A 10,657-nucleotide genomic window follows, 5' to 3' on the forward strand; every position below is an offset into this window, starting at 1 on the left:
CTCACTCACTCCCTCACTGCCTCTCTCTCACTCACTCACTGCCTCTCTTAGTGCCTCAGTCAGTGACTCACTCTCACTCTATGTCTCACTTTCACTGCCTCACACTTTCACTGCCTCACTCTCTCACTGCCTCAGTCATTCACGCACTGCCTCACTCAATCACACACACACAAAAAGAATAACTGGACCAATAATGAGAGTAGTGATACCAGGAAGGTAAGGGTAAGGTGGGGGGAGATAGGGGGAACCAATCACAATGATTTACATACACCCACCTCCCTGAGGGACGGACAACAGAGTAGTGGGTGAAGGGAGACATTAGTCAATGTCAGACATGAAAAAATAATAATAGTTTATAAATTATCAAGGGTTAATGAGGGGGGGGGGATGAGAAGCTGATACCAAGGGCTAAGTAGAAAGAAAATGTTTTGAAAACATATACAAATGTACTTGACACAACGGATGGATGGATTGTGATAAGAATTGTAAGAGTCCCCAATAAAATGAGTGAAAGAAAAAAAAAGAATAAACTGCTTCTTCATTGATTGACACAAAAATATATATAAATAATTTGAATTAGTTCTCTGACCTGCAGAAAAGGCAGTGTGGTCTAGAATTCTAAGCACTGGACTAGGAACCAGGTAGTTCTGATTTCTGTTCCTGGCTTTGATTCCTTCTGTAAATTTTGGCAAGTCATTTGATGGTTCCGTATCAGAATCGTCATCTGGAAAAGAGGATTTTGAAAAGGACTTGTTATTTATAACAAAGTATTTAGACCTTAGATTGAGTCATGACAAGAGATGACACCCTAGCCACACAGGTCTGCCCAAAGAGTTGCTTTTGCTTCTATGCGCCATCTGGACTAGAACATGCCTTCTAATGGGAATTTATATTTATATTACTCAGTTTGAATGAGTCTTTACTCCCATGATACTGCCTTGGGAATTGAAAGCTGGAGTGCTAACGCCCATGGAGATAAAGGTCGGTCGAGAAGACTGAAGGAACCCTAGGGGTAACAGTGGTTATGGGCTTGGTTGCTAACCGAAAAGTCAAGGTTGGTGTTTCAAGACCGCTCTGTAGGAGAAAGACGTGGTAGTTTACTTTGCAAAGGTCAGATTTGTAAACCCCATGGGGTTACAGGTAGTCCTGTCCTATCAGGTCTGACGTGACTTTATGGCAAAAGGCTGTTTTTCTAAGAGAATATTGGGCTTTTATGATGTTTCATACTAGACTTCTGTAAGATTCTACAACAAATTACCACATAACCTACACTGTTTCTTTTGCCATGAACTTCTTAGATTAGTAAAGTATACTTGCTACAATTATTAACACACTGACATAACTGATACATTGGGGGTTTTCTTTTTTAATCGTTTTATTAGGGGCTCATACAACTCATCAGAATCCATACATACATCAATTGTGTACAGCACATTTGTACATTCATTGCCCGATACATTGTTATAAAAGTTCTTGCTAGGGAGTTCTGGTGGTGTAGTGGGTAGGCACTTGGCTACTAACCAAAAGGCTGGTGGTTCAAGCCCACCAGCTGCCATAGGGGAGAAAGATGTAGCCAGTGTGGCCATCAGCCTCTGAAGATTATAGCCATGGAAACTCTATGGGGCAATGCTATTCTGCCTCATGGGATTACTGAGTTGGAGGGTTTGGTTGTTGGTTTATAGGGTTTCTATGAGTCAGAATGTATATAATAGCAATGGGTTTTGGTTTGGGGGGAAGTCCATACTCTAATCAGGTATTCTTAATTTTGAGCTAAAGTCCCTTCTCTCTTCCAGGATCTCACCAGGAGTACTGGATGACATCTGGTTCTGATCTCCTAGGCGTCTGGGCTATGACAGTTTTCAGGAGTACTGGTCAGGTATTCTGCAGAATGCCTTACTCATGGAATGTGCTTGATGTTCTTCTCACAGTAAGACTGGAGTTTGGGTTACCAGGACGTAGACAACACAAAGTGCCATTTTTCATGATAGTGTATGAACAGGACATATTATTATTATGACTTCTGAATACTGACGATAACCTTGATTACCTAATATATCATGTCTCAAGTTTGTCCTCTGTAAGGTCACCCTTTCCCTTTTGTATACTGCATGCTTTGGAAGGAAATCAATATTCAAAGCCCACTCTTAAGTAGTTCCATCGCCTTGAGACAGGCACACCTGCATACATAATTAGGAACTGTTATATATAACAAATTTCTTTCTTCTCTCCCATTTGTTTATTTGATCTTTTAAAAAATATCAGCTTGAACAGGGATTTATTTATACTTTGGCTTATAACCCAATACTTTATTTTTGTTGTTTCTCAAAGGTTCCAGCTTTGGCTACTGTGTGCTCCAGTGCCCCTCTAAGCAATGGGTTTTGTTCTGAGCACTTCCACACTTTCTGGCCCTGCATCGTACACCAGCTCATCCTGTAGATTTCCTGCCCCAGTTCTAGAATCAGCTATTTCTCCAAGGAGCTATTGGAAAACAAACCAAAACCGATAACTAACTTTTATTGAAGAACAGTATTAGAAATAAACATCTGGACATTATGTGTGCAGGTTTGGCATTTTAAAAATATTGCAGGAAATACCCATTTATAAACTATCAAGGGCTCATGAGGGAGGGGGGAGCGGGGAGGGAGGGGAAAAATGAGGACCTAATGTGGGGGGTTTAAGTGGAGAGAAAATGTTTTGAGATGTACAAATGCGCTTTACACAATTGATGTGTGTATGGATTGGGATAACAGTTGTATGAGCCCCTAATAAAATGTTAAAAAAAAAAAGAATGAAATTGAACTGCTTATAAATAAAAAAAGAGAAAAAAACAAAACAAAACAAAAAAACATGATAAAAAAAATATTGCAGGTTTGGCATTTTAAAAAATGTACTTGTAGTTGAAACAGCAAAAAGTATGTGTATATACTAACCTGTGCACACACGCACATTATGAGTTCATACTGATGACTCATTATATTTACAATTTCTATGTAAATAAAACTTCCAGTATAGGAGCTCAATGAATTGGGAGCTTACGTGATTCCAAAGGAAGAAGAGATCAAGTGTAAGTTGTTCTTATCACCCGCCGAATGCTCTAGAACAGGGCTTCTTATACCTTCCCCACTCCCAACTCCTGTTTGTCAATAAAAACACCTGGGATTCATTATGCAGTAGGTTTTGGATTTGGGGTTGTTTCGAGTTCAGAAACTGTTGCCAAACTTTTCCCGATTCACAGTCATCTTCCCCCTTGTGGGGTCATGACCCACAATTTAAGAAGCTTTGTTCTAATAAAGAGGAGCCACAATACGGATACAAGTTGGAAAACACCTAATCCTTCATCTCTTCTTTCTTTTCATTAACTCCTTAGACTGCATGGTATGGCTCGGTTTTAAAGCTGTGCATACATCTATTCTTAACCTTTTACTACAAATGTGCCCCAGGTCTGGACCATTCCTGCTTTGCTATCAAGTCCTACCCAATACAAATGGATTTAGGTGAGCGAGATTTTTATTTCTAAGTCTGAAAGTCTGAGATAATTTAAGATATTAAAACTCACTTAGCTGCTTTTGAAAAAACAAAAACCCAAACAATAGAGGCAAGGAAAGACATAGGGCAGAATGCAAACTTATAGGCAATAGAAATAAAACCATTATATACCATATGTACTCATGTATAAGTCCAGTTCTCAGCACAGTTTTAATGTAGTTTCTGTGGTACAATTAGGTGCCCTGGCTGATATTAGGGTTGGCTTATACTCGAATATATATGGTGCACAGTCTTTCAATGATGATGGTACTAAGGATGGTTGAATAGAGTGGGAGTACACTAATGAATATATAGGCTTAACCAAGGATATTTGTACATGGTTATTTATCTCTGCTACACATATGTCCATGTGTGATAGAACACATGGGGAAAAGCTATGAAAACATCTTAAGCATAAACAAACGTTTTCAGGAAATGAACCCCTGGGCCCAGGGGCTCAGGTCCAAGGTCTTGGGAGATACCATGGTCAACTGACACAACAAAGTCCACAAAGACAATGTTCTGCATCCTACTTTGCTGAGTAGCAACTGGGGTCAGTAGAAAGTTCATGAATGGCCCCCTTACGTACAAATATTGAGTCTCTCGTTGTCCAGAGGAAGGAAGAGTGATGGAACAGAAGAACGCATGCAAACAATTAGTGCGACAGACTAAGGGCCCACTTGAACATCAATCTTCACAACCCTGAGACCAGTTGAACTAAATGGTGCCTGGCTACCACTACCAACTACTCCGAAAGGGATCACATGCGAAAGTCCTGGATGGAGTTGAGGGGATTGAAATGAATGAGATGAAGCAAAATATGTATGAAATGCTGCATGTAAAACTGATAGTGTACTCTAGCCACCTGAACCCACACCCAACTCTGATAGTGTACTCTATCCACCTGAACCCACACCCAACTCTGATAGTGTACTCTATCCACCTGAACCCACACCCAACTCTGATAGTGTACTCTATCCACCTTAACCCACACCCAACTCAGTGAAAAGATAAACAAAGAAACCTTTGTTTTCTTTAATTATAACAAACACCCACCTATTTGGAAACCATTACTTTCACCCTACCTTTCTCATCTTCAAATAAGGAAGAAAAATAAATAAGTAAACGTAACATTAAGAAAAACATTTTGGAATATAACATAGACATACCTTTGTTATCAAAATATCTCAGATCTGGCTGCCTCATAGAACAGACACTATAACAATGATCAGAAAAAATCCCACTGAATCCATCTGCAATTCTGTTTATTCCAGAGGAATCTGAATATAAAAGAAAGCAGAGAAACATTTTGAGCACAGTAACATGTACGTATTTGTGACGGACCTGCTCTGCCATGCTGCCAGTGTGTATGCCACGTTGGCTTGAGGCTGCTGGATCCTGTCTTGCATTGCTTGAGCTCGATATCCCATCCAGGCCTGCTTCACTAAGCTCCAGAGCTGCTGACTGTTGGTGGCCGTGACTGGCCCTACTATTTGCGACCTGTAGGTGGACTCTGCCTATATTGCCTAGGGATATCTGCTGCCTGCTTCCTTGACCTTGGACCCAGCAGCCTTCATGAGTTGAAGGACTTCCAGTACATTAACTGTTCCACAGAAGTGAGTTGAACTGAGTCTTCTGTACTGCTGTGTGGACTAATTGGCTGTTATATTCCTTCATGCTGTATAAACCTATCTATCTAACTATCTATCTATGTATCATCTATCTATCTATCTATCTAACTAAAATCAAAAGTGTCATGGTTTTGTTTCTCTAGAAAACCCTGCCTAACACAGTATTTACTTACAACCATTCTTTTATACAACCTATGTAATTTTAAAATTTTAATTATAGATCCTGTAATAAAGTATTAGTATTTTCCTTAATTTAAAAAGTCCTTCTATTTCAGATCCACAGAGCCTTCCTTTTCCTATACTGCCAAAACATCTTAAAATAAACAAACAAAATGAAAGTTCACATTTTTGGAAGATAGTGTACAGGATAGAGATTCTTTCCCATTAATTTTGTACATTAGGTGAAAAAGTTTTTAACTCTATACATTGTTTTAAACACTGAGTTTTCATTTTCATTGTGCAATTTTAGAGCCCCCGATGGAGGTTGGCTCTGCTGTCTCCGCAGCATAAGAAAAGGGGTTTCTGTGGCCATCTCAAACTAACACATCGCATCCAGCTGGGGCAGCCTCAGGCACACTATTAGCCCATGCAGGCTACATGCTCTTCACATCAGAGGAAATTAAGCTTGGTTTGTTGCTTAATGCTGCCACCTAGGCAAGACTTGAGGCAATTATAATATTCAGAAGTCCTAACTGATCCTCAAGCGCTTTCCTGAAAATCAGGGAGCCCTGGTGGTGTTTGTTGTAGGTTATGCAGTGGTGGGCTGCTAACCACAGGGTCAGCAGTTTGAAACCACCAGCTGCTCTGTGAGAGAAAGAGGAGGTTTTTCACTCCAGTAAAGAGTTACAGTCTTAGAAACCCACAGGGTTAACTCTACCCTGTCCTACAGGGATGATATTTAGATTCAATGAGCTTGTTTTTGTTTTCAATGATAAAAAGCATTGCCTACTAAGGTTATTATGGCTTGAGTATAGGCTTGGGAGGAGGCAGACGAGTATGCAACCTCAGATACCTAATTTTAAATATTCGTATTTAAAATCCATGGAACTGTAACGATAAAATAAAATGTCTACAAAATTCTCATGTCTCCAGGCACATGTAGACAATGAGAAAGTTTATTTAAATTTTTCTCTGACCCGAAAATGAAGATAGTTAACTCTTTTTCTGTTCATTTGCGAAAATGGATGGGAAAACAATATCACAGGAAACAGAATTAATTTGTGACTCAACTTGAAAACCTTTCAATGATATTCTGACCTGAATAACGGGAAGGGTGTAGAGTCTTCCTTTTCCTTTTTTTGGGATATTCATTCATATCTTTTCAATCTAAAGAAGAAGGGGGGGGGGGGGAAAGGCCAGATATGTTACAAACGGTAATTCTTAACATTGTTATTTCTTTCTAACCCACAAAGTATCAGTAACAAGAAATGTGTGCACCGTAGGAAAGTCTAACTCATAAAAGAAAAACTCAACATTCTCTCTATAGCTTGGAAGTATGTTTCTAGTCAAGTCTAAATGCAGAGCCCAATTCCCGTTCTCTTTCTATTAGTAAGGTTGAAAAACCCACCATTTTTAAATGAGACGCCATTGTGAAGACTACATATCTACAATAAGGCTTATGTAGTATGCTTATTCAATATATTGTACCTGTGGCACCCTTTAAGGAGTTTCATCGGCACAGTTCCTAAAATTAAGACCATTTCAATACGGGCTTCAAGCTGGTACATTTCCTTAAAGTGTAATTTTCATAAATCGTATTGATCACATAGAAGAACAGAAGTGATTTTCATGGGGAAATTTTTTGTTGTTGTTCTCATTCACATTTCTCGGAGAACAAAGCAGGTGTAGCAACTAGGGTACAGTCAAATTCACACAAAATGCCACAAAAGGAACTAATTCGTTGACTACCTTCTACTGATTTATTTAGTGTAATCCTTAATACTGGAGGGATCAAAGCTGAATCATATATTCCCCAGCAGTAAAAAAACAAAAACGAAACATGCCTGTAGATAAAAGGGAAGAAGTCATATAGGCAAAAGTAACTCATGTAGAGGTGTCAGAACCCAATGGTGCCAGATCTTTAATCAACTAGAAAGTTATATAGAATGAATTAAGTGCATATTCGATTGAAGAAACTGCATTAAGCGCTAAAAGTTATATATGAGGCGGCTTCACAAAGTTTGCGGGAACATGTAACGGAAAGGCCATGGAATGTGGACTGGTCTGTCCGAGGTGCTGACTGCGGCCGGGTTGGCAACGTCTCCATCAGCACAGGCGCCTATTATGCGGCCGAGCCTGCGTGGCCGTGCCCCAACGGACAGCGCTGGGAGCCAGAGGACAGACAGTCTCTGCGATTCGGTCCTTAAACATTCCCTGGCTATGCCACAGGACCCATGCCAGAAACAGGCCTGTGAAATACAGAGATGCTTACAAGCCAACAACTACATGGAATCTAAATGCCAGGCTGTTATCCAAGACCTGCGGAAGTGCTGTGCCAAGTATCCCAAGGGAAGGTCGGTCGTCTGCTCTGGATTTGAAAAGGATGAGGAAGACAAGCTGACCAAAGTCTGAGTCAAAGTAAAGCCCGCTGGGAAGCTACATACTGCTCCAGGTTTTCACCACGTTCTAGTTACCCACCCGACTCTATCTTCCGCCCAGGTAGCAGCAAGCCGCACCCCAAAGAGTCAGCTAGACAAGCTAATGAATAAGCTATCAGACATAGAAGAGACAAATACAAATGTATTATTAAAATAAAATGCAGAATGCAATAAACAGACACCGAATAGAATAAAACTCATCTGCTAAAATAAACTTGTTTTTAAGTGCAACATTAAAAAAAGTGTAAGATTGGACAAAATAATTTATAAATTATCAAGGGCTCATGAGGGGGGGAGAGCGGGGAGGGAGGGGAAAAATGAGCTGATGCCAAGGGCTTAAGTGGAGAGCAACTGTTTTGAGAATGATGAGGGCAAAGAATGTACAAATGTGCTTTTACACAACTGATGTATATATGGATTGTGATGAGTTGTACGAGCCCCCAATAAAATGATAAAAAAAGAATTAGAGCCCCCCCAAAAGACAATGGAATTCTTCCACTAACCTTTTGAAGGCCCTTTGTATGTGTGCTTTGAATTAAATTTATTGCAACTATATCCTGACACCAAAATAGGAGTATATAAGTAAAAGAACAAATTCACCGCTATTGAGGCTATTCTGACTCATAGCGACCCTACAGGACAGGGTAGAACTGCCCCTGTAATTCTCTACGAGAGTGGAAAGCCCTGTCCTCCCGTGGAGAGGCTGGTGATTTTGAACTATGGACCTTGTAGTTAGCAACCTAACATGTAACCACTATGCAACCAAACCAAAGCCAAACTTGCTGCCATCAAGTCAATGCTGGCCATATCGGCCTCCTGGGTTTCAGAGACTGTAACTGTTTACAGGAGTAAAAAGCCCAGTGGTCTGGAACTGCCAATCATGTGGATGGCACCTCAACAAGTAACCATCACACCACCAGCAGGATGCCTTAATGGGAGCATAAGTCTACATTAATGTATTCAACCACAAGGAAAGTAAATAATTTTAGTCACTAAACCTGAGTCAGACTTTTAACTGTTAAGGGACTTAAAATAACAGTAAAATAAAAATGATTATCTATTATGTTTAGACTGCTAACATACTCTATCTTATTGAATCTGAACGATAGAGTTTGTACTCCTGGTAAGGAAATTGAGACAGCGTAAAGTCAAATATGTAGCTCAAGGTTAGACAGCATGCAAGAGGATTGGGATCTGAACACAAATCTGATTTTAAGTATGCACTTTCGATCCTTTATTTTCATTTTGGAAACAGAGAAAGTGATCACCCCAATTCATGCAAGTAGCTTAATATCAGAGAAGGGCTCCCTACTTGTTTTTTGCACTGTGGCAGTGGTGCGGTAGAGGGAATATCGGAAAAGAAATGCAGTGTGAAGTTTTCTTCACCTGTCTTATACAGTGCTCTTTTTCTCGACATCAGCATTTACATAGCAGGCAGAACTGGCATCGTTGTCTAGTGGACTGAGACTGACGGACCACATGAATCACAGCTCCCATAACCCAGTGCGGACTAGATAGAGCCCACTGCTCAGGTGGTCTTGGAGAGATGGGAGGAAAATGTGGGGCAAAAATCAAAATCATACATGAGACCAGGCTGACTGATTGCAGAGATGCCAGCCCTTAGCCAGTCATCAGGTCTGGAGTGAAATTCAATCCATGGCTCAATCTTTGGCCAAAGGGTAACAATAATGTTAGGGAGGTGCACATTTCTTAGGCTGATCAACCCTCTGAGACTACAGGGGCAGTATTTACACCCAGAACAAGTGTAGAAGGATGGGGGTGATGTTACATAAGCATTTACTCACTAGTCCCCTGCAAGTTATCATTCACTCCTCCTCCACCTCTTAAAACCAAGTGCATGTAATGCATGTCCTTGTAGGGAAATTAGACATTTTTTCTAAAATCCCTTCACCAGAGAAACCGCTGCTAACATTTTGGTGCACCTATTTTAAGTATACATTTTTACACTTTTTCTTGTTACAATGCATCTCTCTAGGTATCTATTCCTATGTAGACATTTACAGTTACAAAACTGAGATCGTGGTACACAAAACATCCAGTTAAAGAAAAAGGGCAATGCCAAAAGGATACATCAACATCTTTGTCATTTTTCAACCACCCATCAAAACATTTCAACCAAGAGGACACAACCTAACAGGTAGTCAGTACTTTTTGCATAGAGGAACCGCGTTTGCTATTTCATGCAATGTAAATACGGTTACCTCTTAATTCTTGTAAAAAAAAATAACCTTGCCCTCCGCCAAAAAAAGGCCCCCTTTCACTCACTGGAATACATATTCTCCAGATGTAAACATAATCGAGACACACGAATGCTGCAGGAGAGTTTTAACTAGAACTCTACCTGGCAACTGTGCTGAAGGAGATGGTAAAACAAAACAAAACAAAACAAAACAAAAAAAACACCCAGCGTTTGGTTGGATAGCTACTTCGACACAAAACCAAGCAGGGTGTTTTGAGAATGATGATGTCAACAAATGTACAAATGTGCTTGACGCAATGGATGGATGTACGGATTGTGATAGAGTTGTACGAGCCCCCAATAACATGATTAAAAAAGAGCTGTAGGAGCCCCCCAATAAGATGACCTATTAATATTTTTAAAAATTAAGGGGAAAAAAACTCCAAGCACGGTGGCTGAGGACCCTACCAGACCACCTCTGGGAGAAAGGCGGCAGTCCACTCCCGAAAACAGTTACAGCCTGGGAACCTCACAGGGGCAGTTCGACCCGGTCCTCTCGGGTCGCTGGGAGTCGGTACCCACTGGGTGGCTGGGAGCGCGCAGACCACCTCCAGGCCGGGGAGGGGGCGCCCCGGGGTCCCCCGCCGGAGTCCCGGCCCGCCCGCAGGAGCCCGAGGGCCGGCGTGGCGCCGAGGGGCGTCCGG

General features: G+C 40.9%; 1 protein-coding gene and 1 long non-coding RNA gene across 3 annotated transcripts in view; one reads left to right on the top strand and one right to left on the bottom strand.

Moving 5' to 3' along the window:
- The window catches only part of LOC123522270, a 3,338-nt gene extending 730 nt beyond the window's left edge, over positions 1 to 2,608 (top strand). The window contains exons 2-3 of the long non-coding RNA XR_006680539.1: positions 1,794 to 1,876; positions 2,329 to 2,608. This is a non-coding gene — a long non-coding RNA (uncharacterized LOC123522270). The remainder of the gene's footprint in view (positions 1 to 1,793; positions 1,877 to 2,328) is intronic.
- ZNF639 (zinc finger protein 639) overlaps positions 1 to 10,657 on the bottom strand; it is a 14,748-nt gene that overhangs the window by 2,991 nt on the left and 1,100 nt on the right. The window contains exons 2-4 of one of the 2 annotated variants that reach the window (XM_045295054.1): positions 6,414 to 6,482; positions 4,695 to 4,805; positions 590 to 724 (exon numbers count right to left, since the gene is read on the bottom strand). In XM_045295054.1, the coding sequence (XP_045150989.1) occupies positions 590 to 724; positions 4,695 to 4,805; positions 6,414 to 6,471 (304 nt within the window). In that variant the 5' untranslated portion in view covers positions 6,472 to 6,482. Of the gene's footprint in view, positions 1 to 589; positions 725 to 4,694; positions 4,806 to 6,413; positions 6,502 to 10,657 lie in introns of those variants that run through there. The other variant, XM_004708599.2, reaches the window with a different exon arrangement.

Source organism: Echinops telfairi, unplaced genomic scaffold (assembly GCF_000313985.2).
Source record: "Echinops telfairi isolate 266 unplaced genomic scaffold, ASM31398v2 ScPeMD7_4225;HRSCAF=4972, whole genome shotgun sequence".
Lineage (NCBI taxonomy): Eukaryota > Metazoa > Chordata > Mammalia > Afrosoricida > Tenrecidae > Echinops > Echinops telfairi.